At 43.6% G+C, this 26380-nt stretch overlaps 1 protein-coding gene across 1 annotated transcript in view; it reads left to right on the forward strand.

Moving 5' to 3' along the window:
- Positions 1-26380, forward strand: part of PRIMA1 (proline rich membrane anchor 1) — a 54037-nt gene that overhangs the window by 16110 nt on the left and 11547 nt on the right. Inside the window, exon 3 of the mRNA XM_026849253.1 lies at positions 13124-13253. Within this exon, the coding sequence (XP_026705054.1) occupies positions 13124-13253 (130 nt within the window). The remainder of the gene's footprint in view (positions 1-13123; positions 13254-26380) is intronic.

Genomic DNA, 26380 nt, shown 5'->3' on the forward strand with positions numbered 1-26380 from the left:
CCATCTTCTGCCCTGAAACAGCTTGAAAGCAAGCCAGCTTGACTGGGGTAGACAAGTGTCCAGAAGACTAATTTTTCTTCATACTTTTTTTACTGCAGTGGATTTGGGAGGTGAAATTGGCTGGAGGAGGAAAGCTCTGTGGGAAGACGCATCTCCTGACCCCAGTGAGTTCCAGTTTGGAAGTGACCCTTTACTTCTTTTACTGGTCCCTACTTTTGTCTGATGTCAAATGTTTCAGGGCCCAGTGCTATAAACCTGCAAGACAAAGATAGCCCTTTTCCCAAGAAGCTTCAAGAAGTGTCCACATAGTTGATTCCTGGCAGCAAACCTCCTCCTGCCTATGCTGAAGTTGCTCACACCTGTACTGAGCTCTGTGGATCTTAGCAGTCAGGGAACCTGCCACAGCAAATACCAAAACTGAAGCTTCTGATTTTTTTCAACCTTGTTATGATGTGCAGTGAGGAAGCCACAGCCTCACACAGCAAGTCAGCCAACTGTCTCCTCACAGAAGCAGTCACAGGACAGGGATACATGGGGCATGCTGGCAGAGGATGGGCTGCAGTATTTGCTTAGTCTACAAGGCAGGTTGCAGCCTATTACAGGCGTTAAGTTCATCCTTAAAATGTGCTGGGAGTTCACTCACCTCTGTGTATCATACTCACCTTTAGGAAATCTGTGCAGCAGAAGCAGGGAAGGGTATGTATATACCTGTATGTATGTATGTATGTATGTGTGTGTGTGTGTGCTTGTTGAATACTGATGGAAGTATGCTTTCCAGGTATCAGAGTGCCAAAATGGCAAAGTCAGATATAGCATGAAAGTTGAGTTTTGGGCCGCTTTTTTCCAGGATATTCTTTTTGCTGCCATAATGTGATGAGGTCCCACACTTTGCTGGGGAAAGCAGATGATCCTCAGCATTGATTTTCTCTGCTGAAGAATAGCCAGTGCTGTCTGCGCATTGCTTGCCACTGGAGAGCCAGACTGTGTGTTTGTGCAATGACGTGGATGGTACTGTGCTGGCACATCTCTGTGCCTCTCAGTGGTGCCTCTGTTCAGAAGAACTGAGAATTACTGTCCCCAGGTCAGTGCTGTGCTGCTGTTGTTCTGCCATAGACCACGACCTCATTGCTGTGTTTTCTTGAATAGGTAGTTGACAGGAAGGTCAGGGAAACACAGCTAGTTCTTGTAGAAATATAGATGAAGTACTTATAAACTTACCTATTTACCATATAAGAGAATTGGGAAAGGAATAACAACAGTGCTGACATGCAGCCTTATGTTGCAGTTTTTATCCCTACATCCTGCAACAGTTTGGAAAACTGGAGCTACTGTCCCCATACTGGAGAAGGAGAAACAGAGGCTGGGGGTGAAGATCTTTACAAAATCATCCAACAAGCAAAGGGAAGAGCTGAGGCTGGAACCCACGTCCTGAGAGGAATTCCTGTCCTCTCCCCACAGTGACACTCTGCCTAAGTAAAGAGAGATTGAAGCCTATATCATAAAACTCAGAAGATTAAATTTAAGGTTGTATATCCACATACCCAAGTTGAAGCATCCTGGCTTTCTGAGTGCTTAGAACCTTGGAAAATCAGGTCACCTTCTATAATAAATTCCAGTGTACTAATTTAGCAGCAAATTTTCAGGCACTTGTGACCTGTTTCTTAGAGGCACCAGATACCCACTGATCTGATCACCAACTCCTGCATTTCAGAATGCAGGCCCACATGTACAGCAGGGTTTGTCTGAGCGATGGCTGTCATGGGGAAGCAGCACTTAGTGACTATCTGGGGATGTCACTAGGACTGTCTTGGTGCTGCCCAGCCTGATGATGATCCGGGTTGTGGAGAGCAGGGAAATGTACTGGTGCCCACGAGGCTCTCCAGAATGACCGTGTTGCTGCAAGGAGACTGCCTTGCAAGGCACAGGCTTCAATTCTCATTTGCTCAGGATAGAAACCAATAGTGTGTGATTTAATTGGGGTAAAAACAATTCAGTCCTTTTTGCTGAGGGAGAATCAGATGGTGAGGGAGAAACGGAGTCTCACTGGGAGACTGTTGGTTAGAAAAACATGTGACAAAGTCAGATCACAGGGCAGTGGCTGACGTGAGCATCCATTGTAAAGATAAATGCCAGAGCTGAGTGTTAACACAGAAGCTAGCTATGATGTAATCTCCTTAAAAGCCTTTTTTCCACAAGGCCTTTAAATGCTACTGCTTCTCCAGATCGTGCTTTAGAGAACAGACTCTCCCTCTGTGCTCACTAACCCTGCTCTCCTCCAAAAGACCTTGGCAGCTGAAACCATGTTTTGCTCCTATTTGCAGTGTCGTACCTCAGTTCTGGCAGGTCCCATCAGCTTCACCAACAGCCTAATAGGATTAAGGCTGGCAGATCTGGCCCTCAGCCTGTCAGTTGTTTGGAGCACAGACTTTCCCTCCCTACTTTTTATTACAGTCCTTCAACTGGTCTGCTGTATGCATCATCATCCTTCCATAAGCATGTAGGAGTCTGAACTGAAATACTAGTTTTCCTCTGCAGCTGTGCAAAACCAATACAAGTTATCCCACAAGCTTAGCATCAGCCCTTCCTGGCCACCCGATGGGATCCCACCTCATTTCTGTCCATAGGTGACAGCCACACAGAGCTCCCAGGCCTGGCATCAGTCTGGCAGGTTGGGGCAGAGATCTGGCCCCTGCCTGGGAAGTCAACAGGGGAGTTCACTGCTTCACCCCTGTAATGTCGTTATGGCCAAATCTAGTGTTTGCATCTACTCCCAAGGAGGAAGCAACACGATCCAGAGGGTAGGACTGGCCAGGAGTCAAAAGACTTTTTGTTTCCTTGGCTTTTTCCCTGAGCTGCAGTGACTTTCCACAATCTGCTTCCTCACAGTGTGCTTCACATGCCTGGGTGACCAATACTTTCATCTGCTATTATTTTTACTTTGGTCCTAATGATATGTTCATTTTCTAAAGGACCCTCAAATCTGCCAGGGAAAAGCAGCTGCATGAGACTTACCAAGACAGCACAGCAGCATGGGGCTTTAGTGAAATGCACTGCAAAACCCAAACCTAAATTTGTGCAGGTTCAATAACCTCTAAAGCTTAGATCTTAAGCACCACACTCAAAACTCCCCCACTCAGCTCCTCTCTTTTTTACTGGCTGTATGCAGGCTCAGATTTTTTTCACTGGTGGTTCCAGTCCTATTTTGTGCAAAGAGCTATGCACTCCTCTATTGCCCATGACCTTCAGAAAACTCCTGCAGAACTGCCCCTTTCCTCTACCTCCTGCAAACTCCATCTCCAAAACTAAACACAAACCTGAGCGTGTTTCTTCTTTCAGAAGCGAAGTATTTTTAGAAAGGGGGGGAAAACTAAGGAGTTGAGGGAATGGAGAGTGTAGAATAACAGCGTCTACACTGTAAAAGCTTACGGGGGAGGGAATTTCTCCAGCATCATCCCACACATGTTTTTATTATAGCAGAAGTTCCCGCTGGGTAGTGATCGCAGTATCCCCCTTAAAAGTGTAGTAGGAACATATGCATGGAGCAGCTGCATGATATAAACTTGTCTGCAACATAATGTGATGAACAGAAGTATCATCTGCTACAGGAATAGCTGATTTCCACCAGTATTATTTAACCTAGCTACTCCAGAGAGGCAGTAAATCAGGACAGGCTTTTTGCTGAGCACACCACTATTGCCTGGTAGTAGTTGTTTACCCAACTAGCTCAGGGTACTCTGGAAATGGCCCTAAGTTTACAAGCCACAGGAAGGGCACAGATCTATAAGGATGGAAAAAAAAAACAACATAGATTTTTTAATGGATCAAAATTTACTCCAAAATCAGGTGATTCTTATTGTCTTTAAGCCTGTCTATTGCACATTGTATACAGTTACAGCCATGCCCCAGAGGTGAGGGTGGTGGGATAGGATATTGCTGGTCTAAAGCAGTTCTTTAGTCTTTTCTCACTGGGTAATGTCTTCCCCCCTGTGCTTGTTCTCTGTGACAGGATCTCAGGGAACAGGTCCAGCAGAGCAGCTTTCTGGGTCACTGCTCTTTGGGGACTATGGTAATCCAAATCCTTTCCATCATGTTCGGATTTACTGGAGATGAACTTGCCCCAAGTGGACTTCATCTGTTATTGAAGCCGTCATCCATTCCCGCTTTACATTCCTGCTGTATTGGCCCAGTCCCTGCAGTTAATGATGGCTGTTAATAGGTCTGGCTTTCTGTGCTGCCCATCCTGTGCCCTTTTTCCCACCCCGACTCTCTGAACAGGTGTCTTGGTTTAACCCAACTGGCAGTTAAACACCACACAGCTGCTTGCACTCTCCCCTCTGTGGTGGGATGCGAGAGAGAATAGGGGGAAAAAAGAGTACAGTTCATGGGTTGAGATAAACACAGTTTAATAGAACAGAAAAGAAAGGGAAAATAATAATGATAAAAGAATTAGAATATGCAAAACAAGAGATGAACAATGCAATTCCTCACCACCCACCAACTGATGCCCAGCCAGTGCCCAAGCAGCAGCCACTGGCCAGCTTTCCCCTGAGTTTATGGACTGAGCATGATGTCATATGGTACCAGGAGGGGAGCATTCTGTTCCCAAAGCCCTCTAGCCAGCATCTAGATGGGTTTGGTTATGACCATGGCTTACCATGGGGCAAGGAAGTTGCCCCATTGCAGTGATGGCCAAATCCAGTTTATCTTTCCTCAAGGATTAATTGTGCCTACACACTGATGGCAGTGGCTCCTGGTGCTGCCACCGGCTCATGTGGTTGAGGCTAGACCTGCTTGGAGTCTTCCTGTCTTGGATCCATCGTAGTTGAAATCTGGGAATGCCTTTACTTTCATTGCCACTTGCATTTGTGGCAATCTGGCAGCAGTACAGGGGAGGATTATGGCCTCTTGCAGGCTGTCTCTGAGGCCGTGGCTTGCTGGTCAGGGAGGGGGGCTGGCCCAGCCCCTGGGGCTCCTGTCAATACCAGCCATTGCCTTTGATGTTTGATGTGATGTGCTCCTGCAGCAGGTCAAGCATGGCCAGGTGTGTTGTCCGCAGGCAACATCTGTGAAGGGAGGGTGATGAGGTGATCTTTGGACCTGATAGGGAGACAGTGAAGTGCATCCATTCATACCCTATAGCTCCTTTATCTTCAAAATAAATCATTTCAGACACACACAGAGTGCCCCAGACGTGAATGTTTGCCTTTACGTGCTCAGCCAATGTACAGAATCTCCAGTGCAGGGAAGTGGGAGGAGTACAAATGAGTTGATAGAGTTTCTCACATATTCTGTCACCAGCACTTACTAATTAATCCTGAAGAGCCACTCAGAATGCAAACACATTTAACAAAACTGTTGGCAACGGTTTAATTTATATGGATGCATATGTATACCCCTTTATATACATACATTAAATATATATACACACACCACATATATATCCTTTCTATGTATATATGTGTATATACATGTATGTGTATGCATATATGTATATACATATATATAGTGTGTATACATATATATATACACACAGACACCAGGGAGCTCCTCTCACAGCATGCAGAAACCTAACACAGTTAGAGAAGCCTCTCTTTCCCTTGCCAGTGGCAAATGGCAATTGTTCCTTCTGTGAGTCTGCCTTTGTACCCACCCACCTGCCTGAGCGTTGCCTTCTGTGGGCAGCTGTGGTTGCAGTGTGAGCATGAGTTGAGGTTTCCCTCTGGCCGTGCGCAAGCCCCAGGGCCTGTGCCGTGGGGCTGCCGTGAGGCTGGCGGGAGCAGCGGAGCCACGGCATGGTGTGTGTGCCTGCCTGGCTTTCTGCTTCTGGAGGAGGCACCAAGGCTCCCCACCTCCTGGTCAGCCTCCTCTCCCCCATCCTCCCAGGAAATTTTCCCCTCGAATCCAAGAGTGTCGATGGATATGGTTCAAAGGGAACACATACTTTGCTTGTTCCTGAAATGCCATTTAGAATGACAGCTGAAGATCTATATTTGTATCAAGGTCTAGCAGTACCACAAACTTTATTAGAAGGCTCTTCTGAAGGATTTGGTTTTCCTGTGCCAGCGGCCTCTTGCTGTTAGAAGCCCTGGGTACACCCAGCATCATGTTCCTGCCACCTGGATTATCCAGACACATCTGTAGGGGTTCCTGTGTGACAAAATACAGCAAACAGAGGGGACACTTGAGCAGATACTGACTCACAGATCTCTCCACATGACCCCAGGTTAGGTAACAAAACCTGCACCCATAGTGCCCACAGCCTCCAGGGCTCTGGGGACTGAGCTCCTGACCTTCAGCAAAATTTCCAGCAGTGCTTATGAGTGTCATCATGCAGGTGCTGGTACAAGGTCATCAGCTGGCACCAGTCTCACAGCTGGGTGGACTACATCACTTTAGCTCTTGACCCTTTTTTATTAGCTGCCTAAGGCTTCATTCTGATGTACAATTAAGTTAATCAGCTTTAAGTTAATCAGCACTCACTTTGGGGTGAATCTACACTGCTGGGGGTGGTGAAGAATGAAATTTTGCATGAAAGTAGACAAGAGACCTCAGGATCAGCACTGAAGTCAGCTTTCTCAAAAAGGGTGTCGGCATGTGATGAAGGCTCTCCTTGTTTCTCATCTTCACAATACAGTGCCTTATAGAGTAAATGTCCAAGTAAATATCCAAGCCTTGGTGTCTCGTGTGTGTAACTGTTCTGCTGTGGGGTTTCTCGCCCCAGAACCCAGGTTATTTTATATTGATGAGAGGATTCATTGAACTCCTAGATTCCACAGGGGGTTGGATGAGACATCTTGAGGTGACGAGACCCAATCTGCAACAGATTCAAAATCCCTCTACATATTTAACTGGGCATGGAGTGTCCTGGGAATCTTTTCGTATACCTTGACAACTGAAATCTATCTAAACCTCTGCATATTTTCTGGGCTTGTTCCTACATCCCAATGTGATAATGGCTGTAGGAACTAGTGGCTTCTTTCTGTCTTGCAAATGGAGGTGCCAACGTACCAATTATTTGAATGTATAAAAAAAACAAGGCAAATAAGAATGAAGATGAGACTAGAAACCCAAATCCTGCCTTAGCTAGCAGATCAACAGGTCTCTAAAATGTGACATACACAGATGTTTCTAGAAACACATTGCCTGCATCTCCAATTCCTTTTAAGTTCTAACCAAGACTGACAAAACATTTGAAGCCCTTGGAATATGAGCCTGTCTTCAAAATAAAATCCAATATTGCTTCCTAGCATGCTAGTTAAAAGTGCATGGCTGATTCAGGCAGCAGTACAATAGCAAGAGGAGTGCTGCAGGCATAGAGATGACAGGGTTTAGCTTGTTGTGAGTATACAGTATTAAAAACGGGCAGATGTCTCATAAAGATAATTATGGCAGCACTCTTGACCTTTCTGTGAGAACAGGAATAAAAGCAGGAGGAAAAACAACAATCAGTTCTGATTTATTTTGAAAGCACTCTTCCTTTTTTAGGCATGAAGTTACTGTTCTTGTAGAGAGGTGAGAGGGTCCCTGTCACCCTTCCACATCACATCAGTGCACACTCATCAGCTGCTTGGGACTGAGCCTGTAAGCAGATTGGCACACTCAGACCTCAGCCAGAGACACCTCCCCTGGGATTGCACATGGGAGCACGGGTCACTGCCTCCCTTAGCTATTTTCCCTCTCAGCTCTGTGTTTGGTTTGGGTTGGGTTTGTTTTGCTTTGTTCTGTATTATTTTGTTCTGGTTTGTTTTGCTTTGTTTTGTTTTGCTTTGCTTTGCTTTGCTTTGTTGGGCTGGCTGATGGGTGAGAGCTGATGGAACAGGATGCCCTGATGCAGGCTCCCTGCCTCAGCATCGCTGCTGGGGGCTGTGCAGAGGCACCACCCCAGCCCAGCATAACCCCCTCCAGACAGACTTGGTGGTGTTACTTTCTGATGTCCTGCAAAGAGTGATTAGCCTAACCCCCATATTGCAATGGAAAGTAATAACCCTAATCAAAATAAATGACAGGAGTACTGGATTTCCAAAATCCGAGCTTTATAAAGTACAGCCATGACCACTAAAGATAACCTAAGGGTGTATCCAGGGATTCCAAGTCCCATTTCTGTATTCTGCTGCAGGCAGTACGTGTCACTTATACACAAAATGATTTAATGCTTAATCCAGAAGATTAAAACAGCTTCATCACTGTTTTTTGGTTTTGGTAGCTCAGGGCAATTTTGAGAGTGACCCACTCTGAGATTTGCTAAAAAAGAAATCAGAGACTTCTTTGTAATTTTATGGAAACTTCCTTTCCAGTGACACAACCTTTATTTTTGTGCCTGGACATTGAGGGAAACCCTCTGTATCTGAGGTAATCTTTCCTGGTATGCACATTTCTGGCTTGAGCCATGTGTGTACAGATACTTGCTAACATTAGAACTGGAGCTGTGCCTTTATGCTGAGCCTTCAAAACAAATATAGTCAAAGAAAGCAAGTGTGTAAGGTTTTTGTGATGCTGAAATAGTTTGCAGGATGCCTTTGCTCTAAAAGTACTTTTTCATGAATTTGTTTTCAGTAAATTTGATCCAGCCACCCACTGTAGGTCTGAAATGGGACTGTTTATTCATTGTATTTATTTAGGTCTGGTGCTCTTGGGAACAGGAGAAGCTGTTAGCCCTCTAAAAGTAAACATAACCAACATTTGTACTTCATATATTTTAAGGCCAAGAGAAAAAAGGCATTGTGCTCATGTGGACTTTCCAGAGACAGAGCATTTTCTTTACTTACTTAATTCTTATTCTGAGTCCAATCTCTTTAGCTGAATTTAGACTTCTTTTAGGAAAAATGAGAAGTCTACCTTAAACTAAATTTCTCAGTGAAATACTCCACCAGAGCTGCTAGACTATTGTAATGAATAATTACTCTTAATGATAATAATTACCCTATTTCTAATCTAAATAGACTCCAATTGTAGTGGAGTACATTCCTGAGTCATTTACAAACTCTACCAGTATCCATCATCCTCTTCTGGGGAGAAGGGGGGAATCACTGTTAAAGCACATTATTTCAGCAGTGACATTCCATTTATAGTTAGATTTCGAGACATAGTAGTTCTCTGGCTTTTAACTGAATTTATGTGTGCCACACTTTCTGTGTGGCTTTATAGTTTCAAAACCCCAACATCATGTGGAATTAAGTCAAATGTTTACCCGTCTAAAGTTATCACCCCAACACTAATACATCTGTTTATCAAACCAGTAATCTCCTCAGAAAGTATCTAGTTAGTTTGACAATATGTGTTTTCCTAAACCTATGCTGTTTAGCATCAATTATTTAAATAGTTTATTAATTCATTGAGATCTTCACTATTTTGGCAGGACTTCTGTCAGAATGACAGGCTGTGTTTGCTTAGCTCACCCTGCTTATTGTCTTTAAAATGTCATCACTTTCCTACCACTTTCCACCCAACGCTGTGTTCAGTGTTCAGAAAGACACTTCAGGGCTTAGGAGAAAAACCACATTTTCCTCAAGTTTTGCACTGTGAAAATCACTTTTTTCATTCGTCTGATATTGAGGCTAGTGAAGGGCAGCCAAGAATGAGCCAAACCAGGAGACAATCATGCTCTGAGCAGCTCAAGCTGCTCACATGAGACTGGTGATGGGTGCCGAGGAAGCAAACACCATGACCAGGCTGGCCAACCCTCAGCTCTTGGTAGCTCTGCGGTGATGACAAAGGGACTCCCTGCACCCAGGGGTGTCCTCTACACCACACATACACCACTGCAAATGACAGCAGTATGTGGCTTGCTGTTTATTTACATGACAAGGGAAAGGGCACAATTTGGTTCTGAATCCATACACCTTTTGGGGGTTTATAATGGATTCAAAAGAGGTGGTACAAAGAAGGAGGCAACCATGAAAAATGTTTTCCTGCATTTTGTCAAAGGTTTTGTTAGATGATAAAATAACTAGACATTGTCATTGTTATAGGTAGTGTGGAATATCTTCTGCTCAGTGTTTTGTATTATAATTTCAGTATCTCCCTGAAGGAGGGTTTTGTCTTCACTCCTCAGAGAGGGCTCAAGAAATGCATTTCTATTACCTGCAAAGTGGCACAGTTGAGAGGATGCTGCAGGCCTCCTCACCCCAGGATCATTTCAGATCATTGAGGGCATGACACGTATGGACTCAGCCCCTCCCAGGTGCAACCTGTTTTTTCTACACTGCAGGCAATGAGCTGGGGCCTGGGACCCAGGCAGAGGATGGAGAGCCTCCTCAGCCCTGGGCTGCCCCGGGGATCAGAGCTGTGAGCTCCAGCCCAAGGGGAGAGAAACATCAATGCCTCCCTAACATCAAGAGCTCAGTGTAGGACTCACCAAGAGGCACCTCTCTGAGGACATGGTGTGCCCCAGGCACCTTGCTGACTCTTTGGGAAGTTTCCCTTGTGGCTGACTTCCCAGCTGCACATAGAAGCATCATGCAGGCCAAGCTTGGGCTTCCCATCAGGATAAGAGGATTAAAAGCAGTTCTGCTCTTCCTCAGAGGATAATTGTGAGGAGAAATGCATTAAGGATGTAGAAATGCCACAGTAATGAGGGCTACATGAATGCATACTGAGAAGGGCAGAAAAGAGCACAAAACTAGGAGCTTACTGGAAAAAGAGGGGATGTTTCCGAAGAAAACAAGATTACCTAACACTGCAATAATAAGGGGCAGAAGTAGAAAAGAATTTTTTAAAGCTGTATAAACCCACCAGCAACTAAGAAACAGGCTTTGATAGCTTACAGTGTGATTTCTTGTGCTTCTTTCTGAGTGCCTGGTCTGGCCCAGTGGGGATTAGGTGGATTACGGGTCTCCTCCACATCAGCAATTCTTATTTTCCTGTCACTAATAACCACATATAGGCTGTCAGGAGTCATATTGACTATTCAATCACACATATATCTGTTTATTCTCCATGTAAAAATACTGTGATAAACCATCAAGGGGCACATGATGCACAGGTATGCACAGGTATGTGACCTTGCTTTATACCCCGTCTCTGCCATTCGTCCATCTCACTAGTGCCTAGGAGCAACCCAGTCTCACCATCTCATTTTGCTTTACAACTAGTTTGTTCTCCCTGCCTTTGAGGAAGAACAAGGACTAGATAAGGATAGCCTAACTTGCCCCATTTTTTTATGATATCATATAATTTTACATGGCATCTGCTAATGGATGCATTTCCTTTGATTTCACTGCAACCTTTTGTGTTTATCAGGACACCACCAGGAGGGTAGAGTTGGCCCTGAGACTGCCTGCTCCTTCATGCAAGCATTTTGTCATCTTTGAAATGCCTTCTGTTCTGGAATCTTAGGAAATAACAATACTGAAAAGTTTCAGAGAATGTTAAAAAACATTAACTTTATCACAACACAATAAATAGTTCCACTGCCCACTGAAAACTGAATTCTGCAGCTGACATAGTAATAAAAAATAGTAATAGAAATTCAGTTGCTGAGATAGTCTGGGAGTGGACACATTGTTAAAAGAGGAGCCAGGAACCACTATTCTTAAAATAACTTAATTTTTCAGCTTTACTTTTCTCTCCCATAGGAAAAAGTCCCCAACAAACAAACACAAAAATACCCCACCCTCACAGTCAATGTATGTACAATAAATTGAAGACAATATTTGCTGGACAAATATGATCATAGTGATAGCATGTGTTGAAGGCTGATGCATGTGAGAAAGATAGGGCCTCTTAAGTGGCACCAAATGAACCGTCTGTAAATTACCAAGCTTTTGGCTTCATTATTTTGACTTGCTTCTTAAATTTCTTTACCTCATCTTTTTCTAAGGTGCTCCTGAAGATTTTTTTGGGTAAATGTTGCCAATTCTTCCATAGATCATGCAACTGGAAAAAAAACCCTTTTCTCAGTAATTGTGTACTTCAGAATTTAGCCCAAAGAGTGTTAACCTAAGAGTATGTCTTTTCCTAATCAAACACAGGAGGCACAGAGGATGTCAGATCACAATAAACAATGCAGGTGTGATGACATATTTTAACGTGCAGCTATTTTTGATGTGTATAACAGGAAGTTGAGAACATAGGATATACCAGATCAAATAATTAGACTCAAAAAAAAAAGCCTTTTGCTATATTTAATTACCTCCCCTACTTAACTGAACATGTAGATATAAACAGTTCAACTGATTCATTATTAAAATTCATCTAAGGTGACCCAAATTCTCAGAGAGTTTATGTGGTTGTGCACACTGTGTTGAGTCTCTTCCACCTCTGCATACACTGGTACTGCTCATGGCATTGTCTGGTGCCCACCATCCTTCAGGAATTAAGTGTTCCCTCAAAGCATGGGAAAAGGAGTGTGGCCCTGAAGGAAAATATTTTAACTAAATACTACCAGTATTCTTTCAGATGCACAGTATTGTTTGGTGGTTTGTTGGTGTGGGTTTTTTTATTGTTTATACTTACATAGACAATTCTAGCCCTAAATTGAATAAGAAAAATATAATAATAATAATAATAATAATTGTTTATATTTTCACGAGTTAACATTTCTTAATGCTAACATTTCTTTACTATTGGACTTACAATTCAAAGACAATGTAACAGGAAAGAAGCTTATTAACTGCAGTCTTCTAAAAGCAATTAATAAATGTAATAAAATTCCTGTTCTTTTAAAACAAATCCCACTGCCTTGCTGCAAGGTTACAATGATAGCAGCTGCAGCACTGATTGGTAGGCACTGCTGCAGCTCCTTGATAAACCTCCCCTACTGGGGTTTGAAAGCCTACCCTTATCACTGTAACATCTCTCTCTAAAACTGATGCAACAGGAGATGGCAAATGCAGAAGGAGAAGAGGTTTCCCACAGGTAGCAGAGCTGAGCCTTCTCCGTTGTGCTGAGCAGCAGGTTGTGGACAACACAGAGAACTTATCCTCTGGGGTCCATGACATAAAATATCTAATACCAAACAGAGGAGCTGATTGCTTAGAAAAAAAATGGGTCCTACACGTGAAATAACCTTTTTGCATATATCTGTGGCCCTGGCATAGTGCTACTGCATGGATTACTGAAGCATATCTGATTATACACTGTTCATTTGGGAGAACTCATGTGTTTTTCCACACTATTTTTACAGCTCCCAAGTCTACCTTTTGTCCCACTGAAGAGACCTGGTGGCCAGGCCTGGTTATTATCATTGCAGTATGCTGTGCCACACTAGTGTTCCTCTTCGTAGTTGTCATCATTTGCTACAAAGCCATAAAAAGGTAAGACTCCAGATGCTTTTACTGTGCTTATGGCAGTGCAGCCCCACAAAGATTGACCCAAGACTTGGCTGATGCCTTGTTTTGTTTAAAGGCATCCTAAAGGCAAAATGCATCCTGTAGTCAACATGTGTTTTCATTGGAAAGTCACTTTATGTACCATATCCTGCCTGTGTAAAGGGTGAAGTTCGTGGGCATGAGGAGGAGAAAAACTAGAAATGGGATAGAGCCACAGTGTTCAGATTAATAAGAACTTCACCAAAGTCAAAATTGCTGCAGGTTGCTGGGGAATGTGGATAGCTTTGGCTTGGTCAAGTGTACAGGTAGGAAACACTGTCCTATCCACTTCTGGTAATATTCAAAATTTACATGTGGGATATGACATTTTTGGCCCAGGCCCATTGCTAATTGTAGCATTTCAACTGATGCAAGCTCTTCTAACGCAAACTCTAGGGTTTAACTCAAACTTTAGGGTAATTTGTGTACATTTTCATTTGGAGACTACTTCTAATGTATTTTTGCTTCAAAATTATCATCTACAGAATCAAATTCTAAACCTATCTGTTTTAATGTAAAAAAACCTAAGTATGGTGTGGAATAACCATTTCAGTTCACTGTCTTTGCAATAGATGTGCTTGCTGTTCTGGTTTGAGCTCAGAGGGCAACTGAGGACCTCACAGCTGCTCATATACCCTTCCCCCTCGGAAATGGGAAGGAAAAAAATACAACAAAAGGCTCAGGAATGGAGATAAGGATAGAGAGGGATGACTTGCCCATTATGGTCACAGGCAAAAGACACATCTGTTAGGGGAAGAGAAAGAACATCAGTTTAATTAAAACACTATCAACACCACTTAACAAACAGAGTAGGACAGTGAGAAGTATTATCACATCTTAAAAACACCTTCCCCCAACCCTCGTCTATTCCTGGACTCAGTTTTGCTCCCGATTTCTCTGCCTCCTCCACGCCAGCGGCACAGAGGGGCAGGGAATGGGGGTTATGGCCAGTCCCTCTGCTCCTTCCTCTCTAGGGAAGAACTCCCCACATTCTTCTCCTGCCCTGGCATGGGGGTCCTCTCACAGGAGACAGTGCTTCATGAACTTTCTCCAACATGAGTCCCCGCCATGGGATGCACCTCTTCCTGTGCTGCTGCAATAGGGTCACCCCGCATCTTTCAGTCCTTCCAGCCTACAGCAGCAGGGGCTTCCCACAGAGTCCGGGGCCTTCTTCAGGCACAGCCACCTGCTCTGGCCTGGGGTCCTCCATGGGCTGCAGGTGGCATCTGCTCCACCGGTGACCTCCATGGGCTGCAAGGGCACAGCCTGCCCTCTCACAAAGGGATTCAGGGGGGTCTCTGCTCCAGCGCATCTCCCCCCTTTCTCCTTTCTTCCACTGACCTCGGTGTTCACACAGATGTTCTCCTTGCAATGCCTACTCACAACTCCCACATCTCCTCCTCACAGGTTCCCCTTCTTAAAGACATTATCCAGAGGTGCAGCCACCGTCACTAATTGGCCCGGCCTTGGCCAGAGGTGGGTCCGACTAGGAGCCAGAGGAGCTTCAAGAAGCTTTTCACAGGGGCCACCACTGTAGCCCCTTCCCCCACTACCAAAAATCCCCACCCCACACGCAAACCCAACATATTTGCATAGACCTCCAGTAGTTAGAAAGTGTTGACTTCAATTACATAGCAAATGGGAGTGAGAATAATTTCTTCATCTGAATATTATTTGATATTTCTGATGGAAAAAGTCAAAACTTGAACTGCAAGTCCAAAGTGTCAATTTAGAAAAGAAAGTAACTTGTGGGAATTGTAGCCCAGATGGACAGAGGGTTTTTTCTCCTCTGTTGGTTTCAGTATGGCTCTGACATCACCCCACAGTCATGGCTTCATGGTGTCACTGTTGTATACCACAGGGGGCTTGGGCAGGAGCTGTTAGTACAGGCAGGCAGCAGTAGAGAATGCAATATGCAGTCCATAGCTCTCATTAGATACTGCAGTGACATCTGAATTGTGGCTTGGATTAAAAGATGTTTTTGTGATTTTTGAGTGATATGTTGGGGGGTGGGGTGGGGCGGTGGTAGTGGTGAAGGAAAAGAAATCAAAATATCTTTCATGAAAAATGTTCTGCATGCAAAGCAATTGTAAGATTTTTGATGAGCCCCAACAGGGATATCACGATGGTGGAGCATTGCACATGCTTTGTGGTTGTCTGAAAAATTTATGCAGGATTTGAAGGATAGTGTATCCAAGAGCATCAAAAAGGGAGAATTCAAATGAGAAGTCAGAAGTCTATATTTAATTTCTTATTAAATTTACGTAAGTATCTTTGCTATTCTAGTTTAGTTAAAATGAATGCTTATTAGTTTTGCTCTCTAGCAACAGCACTTTTAAAAAATCATTTGTGGAGGACTGAAATTGTAGTCTAGTTGGATTGGTACCACAGTGCTAAATTTCTTACTTGTAGTTCCTCTTTTACCATTGGCTGCTCATATGGGATTGGTCCAGTTCTACGTGGAAAGTTGTATTAGTTTCAAAACCATTTGTATTTGTCTGCCTAGTGCCAAATTCTGAATAACTTCTTCCAAGACTGCAAACTATACCTACGGGAGCAGTAACTCTCCAGGGCAACTTGTGCCTCGCAAGGAATTGCTCTTCAAATCTGCAGTGATGCTGGTAGATGGGAGGAACAGAAAAGAAATTTAAATAAATTTAGAGCTGCCTGAAAAGGCTTTGGGAGTTCACTTAACACTCTCATGTTTGTGTTGGTAAAGAACAATACCGATACTTGATGAAGACACCTGTTATTTTTCAAGAGCGTGAATATCAACATACAAGTCAGCTGCTTGAACAGGCATTAGGCTCAGAGAAAAGTGAAGATTCCTCTTAGGTTTTCTTATTGTTGACATTCACACTACTGACAAATGCTAAGTTGAAAACCGCTCAGATGTAGGAGGGACAGCTATAAAAGAATCTTATTAATTATATTTTTACAGACTAACTAGAGCATTTCTTATCATCAATGAGTCGTCCTAAAACAGCTCTGCTAAAAGGATGCCCTAAAGTGCCTGGCAGCATTCCCCAATAGTTCAGATTCCTTGATCCACTGTAAAAGATATCTACTGATAAATGCTGAGAAATAAGAAAAGACATTTCACAAGAGAAGCATCTCTGCCTTCAACACAGAGTATTATCGTCTAATGTTGAGCTGAACCGGCTTTAGCTAGTGTGAGAAATCCTTCACTCTATTTTTTGCTGGGAGGTAGAGGTGGCTAGAGGAAGAGTAAGGGGATTAATCTGGGTGATGCTGAAGCCAAGAGTCTCTCCAGTGTGTTCCTGGCCTCTGGCTTCATAACTGTGCTCTGCCCCATCCATTCTCACACCCCCATCCCACCAGCTCTCCTCTGCAGTCCTCCTCCCAGGACCACATTTCTGCACATCTGGAATTAGGACCTCATTGCAGCATCTCCCAACAAATCTGTTTCCCACCTCCACTGAAGAGATGCTGAAGAGCAAAATAACAGCAGTCATCTGGTTGTAGGATGTAGCAAGAGTTAAACATTTTAGTAGGAAAGTACAGGCACAGATTTATTTGCAGAGAGCTTGGATCTGTTGTATTAATCCCTCATTTTCATAAGAATCAAATTTGAAGTAGAAAGAAAAAGAAAAATCCTATTGTGCTTAAGTTAAAATCTCATCAAAGGGCTAGACCCAATCAGACTCTCTCATGTCTGCTTTTCCGTAGCAGGAAGAGGAGTGACTGTCCTTAAGCTATCATAACTCAACTGTATTTTTATTCAATTTGTATAAAACCTGTTTCTCCTGGGGTGGTTTCTTTTCCCTCATAAAAGATAAGGCTTCAACAATATCACCAATTCTAGGCTCTAAGGCTTTTTGTGATAACATAGAACCTAGTGGATTGGTGCTTCTTTGTATGAAATAACTACAAGAACCAGACAACCATGCTGCTACTTCCATCCCTCCGTCTCCTGTGGAAATACTCAGATTCTCACAATATGAAATGGTCATAAGAAATGCTGAATCTTTTCCAGTAGACGGATTTGACCTCTCTGGTCCATGAGTGAACTAATATCACAATGTGTCAATCAGCTTCAGTTCTCTGAGAACTGCTAGACAGGTTAAATTCTTGGGAAGATACATATATGGCAATTCTTCGAAGGCTCTTAAAGCAGCCTCTAAATTTCCTGTGTGTGATGCTGGTGTCTGCAGTGTTGGACACTGCATGACTGGCACACCGGGTGCTGATGTGTGCTGCTGCATAGATCAGGCACCAGAGGAGATTGCATGTGATACTGTGTTGTTCTGAAGCTTGGTTACACACATGATGATAGCACCATCAGTTTGGCAGTGCAGCAACTGTTTTCTCTGGTCTTGGTGACAGAGCAGTATTTCCTTTTTTAAAAAATGTATTTTTTCTCTTAAGAAACTTTTCCATGACACATGAGAAAAAATTTCAGGATTGGCACTTAGCACCAGCAACAATCCGAGTCTGTGACGCAGATTTCTAGGAGAGGCTTAATCACTGGCTAGGGCTCAGACCCACTGTAAAGCAGTGGACTTTCCTGCTTATTTCATTGATATGGAAAGTGATCTCACAACCATTGATTTCTGTAACACTTAGCAAGAGCAGATGAATAACTGGTTCAAAATCTTGAATACCTCCAGGTATTGTCTGTAAAAAAATACCATTCTTTCTCTTTCCCTCAAAGCCTGTCACCAAGAAGTAAAAGTAGGAAGTCCAAGGGCAATTCATAAAGTAGCACAGGCAGGAGGAAGTTGGATCATTTCAGTATTACATGGTTTGTGGACTTGGGCAAGTGCACTGTGAATGCCATCAGCTCTAACAGACCTTCATCTGGTGTAAATCAGCGTGGACTGAAAAGCAATCAGTGGAGCTCAATTCATTTTAATCAGCTCTGAAGTGGCTGTCTCTTAAGCTTTTTTTAACATCTCCAAGCACCTCAATAGTAAGACTGTAGGGAAGTAAACACAGTAAAGAGGATTAACAAGAGTTGATCGGTAAATAAGCAACTGAGATGAGGGAGAGGGACCTGCAGTATGTAATCCTATTTCTGCAGCTCACTGGTTTGTCAGTGTTTGTGAGGGGAGTAAGAGATTTACATAAAAGGGAAAAATGAAGCCCTGTCTCCCTGTATGAAATTAAGATTCTGGAGCCATATCTCAAACCTCGAAGGGTTTGAGGGAGGCTGAGCATCCTGGTCTCCAAGCCAGCTGATGCACCAGCTGTGCAACCTGGCAGGAGGTGTTTCAGATGGTTTTCCAACATGTGAAAAACCTGTACATAGTATCTCCAGAACATTCATACAGTGAGATGACCTATGAGCAGCCCGTTGTGCCTAGGGATGTGACTCCTTGGCTCTGCTGGATTTTAGGTATGATGAATACCTCTGCTCTCAGGTGTACCACAGGGTTTGCTGCCAAAGAGCCCTCTGGCTAAGTCAGCAGAGAAAGTAGGCTGATAATAGCAAAGTTTTACATGATATATCTTTTACTCACTGTTCTAACGATGTCAAGCTAGTGTTTTGTATGTGTCCCATAGCCTGAAAGAAAGGTACCATAAATGCCTACATATGCATTTCCTTAAATAGGTGTTGAGTTCACCTTCAAACAATAATTAAATGGAAGAAAACATTGTACTGAAATAAAATGACAGGTCATATTTAAACTGTCTTAAAATTCATTGCTCAGGTTTTTTCTAGGGTACTCAGCATTAGTGTATGATTTATGAAACCTGTATAATGCAAGGTCTAGTTTCAGTAGCAGGACCAAGGTTCTGAAAGTTGGTTTTGTTTATCAAAATGAAACAGGTGCTTGTGAGGGTAAAACACCAAGGTTTTCTTAAGGAGAGCAAAAAGTGGGAGTTGGGGCTGGCTGAGGTGCAGGGATATATGTCCCACACAGCAGGCCATGGCCCTGGACCTGTCCCCCAGCCCATTTTGTACCACTCACTCCCCCGAAGGGCAAGGATTGTGTAGTCCTCCATGTGGCCATCTCCTATGAGCCACTGAGGCCAGGCACAATCTAGGCCAAAATTATTATTAAACAAAACAATGCTTTTCAGTGTGGGGAGAGAAAACAGAAGAGTGTCCTAAACTTGCTTAATCGCTTTGAAGTGGATATTCACGGCATGGCTGATAACAGACAGGTCAAGGTGAATTGAGATTGTTAATCTCTTCTGTTCTCCCTGACACATTAGAAGAGTTTGTACTGAAATGGTGCCTTAATTCTCAGCAGGTGCCTGGAAAGATAGTAATTACTCAGAAGATAAAGTGAGATAGTTGGTGGAAAAGCTGTGTTAAAAAAGTACTGTTTGAATGAGGGACTCTCAAAGAGAAGAGGAAAGTCAGCAGAGACAGATCTGTGTGTCTTTGATGCAGTTCATTGAAGTCATACTGGCTCAGCTCTACGGAAGGGGTCAACCCCTAAGAAGTGCCATTCAAAGGGAATATAGTCTTCATCAGAAAGTCCTGGGAATGTCACCAAGGGCAGTTGAAAAACAAACTTCAAAATTTTGAAAAAGCAAGGAAAAGACAGTCATGCTGCAGCCTGATTATCTTTTCCATTGGTTGAATGTTGATGCTTATCAACAACAGGATCAGTATCTACCACTGAGCACCACTGGCCAGATCTTCTGTCACATCTTACCAAAGCCCAACATCCCTGTGTTTTACTTAGTCTCTATGCCTGATCATCTCCCAGTGGTGAATTTACTCACATGCTTGGAATGACATTGCAGATGATCTACTAATGACAATTTAAATACCCTGAGCAACCAGTCTTTCTGCAGGAGAGCCCATTTTTTAACCATCAAGGAATGAGTTCACAGAATCAAGAATGGTTGAGGTTGGAAGGGACAGCTTGAGATCATCTAGTCCAAACTTCTGCTCAGAGTCAGCTAGAACATGTTTCCCAGGTCTGTGTCCAGCTGGGTTTTGAACATCTCCACAGATGGAAAGTCCACAACCTCTCTGAGTTCTCGTTGATTTTCTTGTGTTCTTTCAAAGCTATCACTATTTATTAAACTAAATGTAGCTGTGCTTGAAGAAAACTGAGTGCTAGTACAAGGAATTCAGTTGTTCTTCCAGACAGTATTGAAGTCTGGGTGTTGGTTGCATAGTGATTTCCAGCATGGTATATATGAGACAAACAGTTGAACAGCTTTACAACTTGACTCAAGCCTACTGGAGATGCCAGAGCTCTGCTGTATTCATTCTGCTGGTTCAGTGACATCATTGGGGATTTTGCATGGGGGACTAATAGTGCTGCCCAATGTTTTTTGGGTTCATCATGATGAATAACGGTTGACCTCATTATCTAAGTAGAATAGCAGGTTCATTTGACAGATCAAGGGCTGATAAGTGAATAAAATAGCCTTTCATTCAGAGAGATGGCTGACCCAAGCTGCATGGGCAGTGCTGTGCAGGAGGAAAGTTTGCTTTGCTGTTGCCTGTGCAGTTATGTGTTGGTTGGATAAGCAGGAGGATCTGCTCTTCAGTGCTGTCAGCCTGGGATTTTTGTAAGCACTACATGTATGCATAACTATTATAGGTTAGGATTTCTCTGGCTCTTCTAAGTTAAAGTCACATTATTCTAGGGGGAAAGTTTGCTGTCATAAATGGATAAAATGCCCCTCTGTTTCTCATAATGAGGAACACTGGAAGCCTTCAGAAGACTCTAGTCTTAGCATAAAAGAAGTGGTCCTAGTGTTTCACAGAATATTCTCCTGTGGGTTATTTTTCACTCCCAATTTGTAATGTATTGACAGAAATACCAACAGGAATCTGTAAAGCGTTGTGATCTATCCTGTGATGAATTAACTTTTCGCTGTGACCAGGAACAAACTTGTCATTTTTCTGTTTTCTACTGCAGATGCATCAAGTGGGCAGAAGTCTTGCAGTAGATTCAGTATTGTACAGTTACTGCCACAGTGCAACTCTGTAATAGCTGTGGGTGGATTTTACAGGCTCATTGCCAGAATACAGTACTCATGCTGGTCTAATGGTATTGGTTGAAATATTCCTGATTTACCCCAGAGCAATTAGAAGATACAGATGGATACTAGAGCTTTGAAACATAGGAGAGTTGCCAGGTTTGGTAGGAGTTTTTTACTACATTTTTTCCTGAAGCCATAACTTCTGAAGCAATGTGAATAAATACAAGATCAGGGTTCTTTTCACCTGCTAGTCTAAAAACTGACTTTAAACTCAAGACTCTTACATACTCAGAATTCCACGAGGCAAGAAAAATAAAGTTTCCTTTGAAATTCATTTAATTTCTAAGCCAATCATAGTTTTTACAAGCTGACACGAGGGCAATTGTGGCTGGTCTTGCTGGTGAAAAGACACAGCTGTGGCCAAGATGTACCCAGCAGAGTGTGCAGGGACTTTTGAAGAAAGTTTTTGGCTTGATTATCTGGGATAGCTGAACGTAGAACTATGTTTGTTACAACCTGCAAGAACGCAGCAGCAGCAGCCTAGGGTGTCTGGGACAATCTTTTTTATGACTTAGAGGAAATTGTACCCATGGTAGTAGGGTGGAGGTGTAGATCTATTACTCCAGCTCTGTGTCACCCAGGAATTCCCTCTACACAATGAGAATCCCATAGGAACCTGCTATGTGACTTTATTGCCCCCTTTTGCTTTCCATTATGGTTTTGTGGTCACTAAAGCTTGATTTCTCCAGTGGCTGAACAATTGCAGCTCCCAGTGGGTTCGGTAGACACGGTGGATTTGCAGGAGCTCTAAGCCGCAAAAGTTAGAATGAGAAAGCCAGAAAAGTATAGGAATGCCCCAGCAGTTCCCACATGTGCCCCACGCTGCCCCAGGCAGGCTCTGCCCAGACTCATTCTGCTCCACCTTGAGGTGACAAGAAGCCAGCCTTGGCTTGGTGCCACCCTTGACTCCTCTAATTTGTGGCTTCTGCTGACTTTGATTTTGATGCATGGCTCTAACCTGGACTTCTGTGCACAGAGACCCTGGGGAAAGATAGAGCTCAGGGAATGTCAGGAGTTGTGCTCAGACATTCTTCCTCCTGTGCAGGGAATCTCAGCCAGAGGTAAGGAGGCACCTGACCATGGCAGTGTTATTTCCCACTGTAATTTACATGCATTAGTTTCATACCTTTGTCTAATTAGTCACAACTTAGTGTGCAAACGGGATCTCAGCTTTTCCATGCCCCAGCCAAGAGCAGGTGTTGATAAAGGGGTGCTTGCTGAGGGGTGCTTGTCCACACCAGCTGTTTTTGGAGGTCCCCACTGCTCTGAAGAGAGGTCACATCACACACACCCCCACCTTGCTGTTCTATCTGCTGCTGTACAGCCACACTGCCTGGGGAAAAAAGGGTGTGGGGAGGGTCACGCTCTGCAGAGCTACCACGCTCCTCAGACACACATCAATCGCTTGCAGCCACCCTCAAGCCCCTTGCAACTGTGCTGCCGCCACTTGTGTAGCTGCGTGGTCTGATTTCTGCTAGCTCTGTCCTTCTCTGCACCCCCTGTACTTACTGCTAAATATTTATCATGCTCCAGGGTTGCTAAGCAGCAGGCAGCTCCCTGCTCGGGAGAGCCTTGCCGCGAAAGCAAGACACGCAGTAGGTCTGCGTGGGTAGAGCTGGGCTTGGTAGAAGATGGCACCTGCTGGGGTGGTCCTGCTCTGCCACACACTTACCTCGCTCTCACTTCAGTGACCCCTCTGTCAGCAGGCACATGCCACCCCCTTCGATATGGCAAGAACAATGCTCCTGGTTTGTCCATCTCAGAGAGATGTTGGCTAAATAACCACATCAGAGAGCATTTGTGGAGATGAGTATCTCATCCATTCCCCAGGATAATGCCAGGTGATGGAGTAAAGCACTAAAAAGAGGTCTGATGTAAAGACCCCTGTGTGCAAGGCAAGAGTGGGAAAATAGGGTCATTCCTTGTTCTGGCCTTTGAAAAGAGGCCATGCAAAGAGGTCCCAGGTGGAGAAATGGTGCCTTGTTTGGTGTCTGCTTTTTGAGGAAGTAGCATGAAACCTTATGAAAGATGTTAATACTCCTACTCAGCAGGAACTTCAGGCTAACCTGATTCTTCCCTTCAGTTGCTCTGAGCCCTGGGAAGCCAGTGTGGAGACTGGCTGAACTCAAACCCTTCCTCAGAAGTTGTCTCCAGTTACAACTGTCTAAAGCCACTTAGCTCCCAAACTGTGCAAAACCAAATCTTGGTGTAGACATCAAGGTGTGCAGGACTTGCTGGTTGCTCTGCCTCTGTATGGACTTGTCCTGTTGCACACCTGGAGCACTGAAAGGCTGGGACCACCCTGTGCAGTCCACTTATAGTGGGTTTGCATTTATCCTGCAAAGAGCAGTGCCTGGCTCTTCAGATTCTTGTGAGTGGAGGAAGTCAGAAGCAGCTGCTTGGAAATCAGTGGTCTTATTCCAGTTGATGGCAGAGTCAGATTGCCTCAAATGCAAAGTGATGTAGATAGTTGAAGGTCAGTTCATTTTACAAGTTTTAATTTTCTTCTCAGTTCCTTGCATTTATTTGTGTTGCAGACACTCTTCTATTAAAGACATTTCTACAGCAGAAAATCTGCAGAGAATTTTGGTTCATCTGCACAGAAATTAATCATTACTATTTAAATAATGTTGTGAAAGTCTAATAAATTATTCTGTGAAATAGCAGTAGCCTTGTTCTTCTATATGGATCAAGTCTGTTGTTAAAGCTGTTGCTTATGTTTGCAAGGGATCAAATAGTGAGGTAGTTATCTACATTCAGCAAAAAAATCTGGGCACAAAGTAGCACAGAAGATAAACTTTGTCTTGGGAATGGAAAAGTCCATTGCCTAAAATGGCACTTGGCTGCTGAGAGACATACTGTCCTTCAGAGACAGGAAGAGAGCAGTGAAGAGCAGCCCTTACTCATCTCTTCTGCCCCTTATTATTCCAACCCCACGCTTTTCCAGTACTAATGTCCACCCAGACCATAGGGCACCAGCAGCCAGGCAGTTTGCAGACATGGTTGGGGATTCCTGCACCTTTTTCCTCCTTCACTTTCTGCTCCAAGAGGACAACTTCTAACTGCGAGCCCAGCTAAATAATAGTTCATAGATGTCTTTTACTGGCCTCACTGTAGCTGAGCAGAAGCAGTTAGGTAGTTGTCATGTCTTGTTCACTGTATATGTTTAGATGCATTTAGATTCTATATAAAAGAATCAAGGTATTGATCAGGGTTGGTACAGCTGGACACTTGAAAAGTGTATTTCTCCAGACTGCCTAATTAATGTTTGTTAAGCACTTTGAAGATAGAAAGCATTAAATAGTGATAGGTGTTTTTCTGTCTGTTTGAGAAGAACTGGAGAATTCTGAAGGACTAAGAGAAAGACCTCAGTTTGGGCTTCATGCCAGCACCTGTGAGAACATGCATATCTCAGTTTTGGGTGGGTCACAGAGAGCTCTCACAGATGTGTGCAGAAATGAAGTATCAAACCGGCACGTACGTTAAACTTGTGGGCACAAAAGCCCAGAGTGTGTGCACAGTCTGGGGGCAGCCTTAAATTTTTGTCCAGCATTACACAAGCTCCGTGACTTTGATTTTAGTGAGACAGTAGCATAATGCCACTACTGCAGTAATGCATTCAGTCTGCTTTAATCTGGAAGATATTCATACGAGTGCCTTGGGAAATGCTACTCTTTTCCCCCTTCTGATCTGCATGAAATGGGGAAAAAATAAAATAGGAGAGCTTATTGCCTTCATTATTAGCTGTTACCTATTCCCAGCTATCACCCAGAGCCGGGTGCCACAGTAGAGCAACTCACCCTGTGTGCAGCTCTGACCATAAGTATTGCCTTGATCACTGAAAATCAACCTCAGAGAACCTGAAACTGCACCTGAAGTTCAGTGAAATGATTTCTCCTGTTACATTGGTTGTTTCAGTCCTCTGAAGCAGTCAGTATTCCTTCTTCGAGACTTCAGGGTGGCAGCCTTAGTAACATGGGACTAGAACAAGACCTGTCAGTCCTCAGTATTGTGGGCACTGTGGTATTTGATCCTTTTCATAAACATATCGGTCTCCTTCTTGAGGCTGTGCAGTTTTCCCTCTCTTCTCTGTTCTTCTTCCAGCAGTCCCAGTTCAAACCATTATTCTTCTGAGAATAAAAGAACCTTTTTTTCATCTTCAGCCTGAATTTGCCCATGGCTTCTTCCCATTTCTTCTTTTCAAGTGCCCTTTTCCATTTCTGGTGTTCCCTGAGACCAGTCCCATCCCCTCTTTCTTTTCATTCAACTAGATTGTTCAAGCTTGTTTGTTGTCTTCTATAAGAAATCAGGACAGAAATTAGAGCTGGCTACTCTGTAAATTATATACTTGTTAGGGCAGGTCATGCCTAATGCAATAGAGTGATGTGTAATTCTGGTTATCTAGGTGCTACAGGTGTGTTGAGAATCCCAGGCTGTTTCTGCCTTGCTTGGCAGAGCGTGCTGCACCATGAACTGAGCTCCATGAACGTACCTTAGCTGCCCACACTGCTCTGCTGCAGGCCGGGCCCTTGAGGAGCAGGCGTGTCCCAGCTTCTCTCCAAAGGGCACTGCCACGGTGTAGCACACTGCCAGGCATGGCCACAGCCATGGCCAAGGCCATCCTCCAGATACGTTTTGGCTTTGTTCAAAGCAGGGTGCCTTCATTCCATGCATTTAATAGCTGTCTCTTTTCTCTTTTTTTTTTTTTTTTTTTTTTTCCTCATTTAGTGGCTCTTTGCCAGGCTGGAAGGCTGGAAACATGAGCTCATTTTTTTACATTAGGCCCATTCATTTTTTTCCTTTTGCCATCAAAACATACCGACAATGTATTCCACACTGAGAACACCTGATGGATAACATCAGTTGTAATATCCCTCCAGTCAATAAAACCTTTTAAATATCATTATAGGGAATGCAAAGAATGGGTTGTAACGTGAGGAGTCACAGAAAGTATTTTTATAAATTATGTCAGTTAATAGTCCAGTATCCTATTAATAAAGTGCTTCTCTTCCTTAAGATAGGTTTTGTCTAGGAGCATAATTCTGAAGTTAGCTTAATTGAAGACCTAGTACAAAATGTGATTGCATCACCTT

Source organism: Athene cunicularia, assembly GCF_003259725.1.
Source record: "Athene cunicularia isolate RWA chromosome 5 unlocalized genomic scaffold, athCun1 chr5_part1, whole genome shotgun sequence".
In the NCBI taxonomy this organism is placed as follows: domain Eukaryota; kingdom Metazoa; phylum Chordata; class Aves; order Strigiformes; family Strigidae; genus Athene; species Athene cunicularia.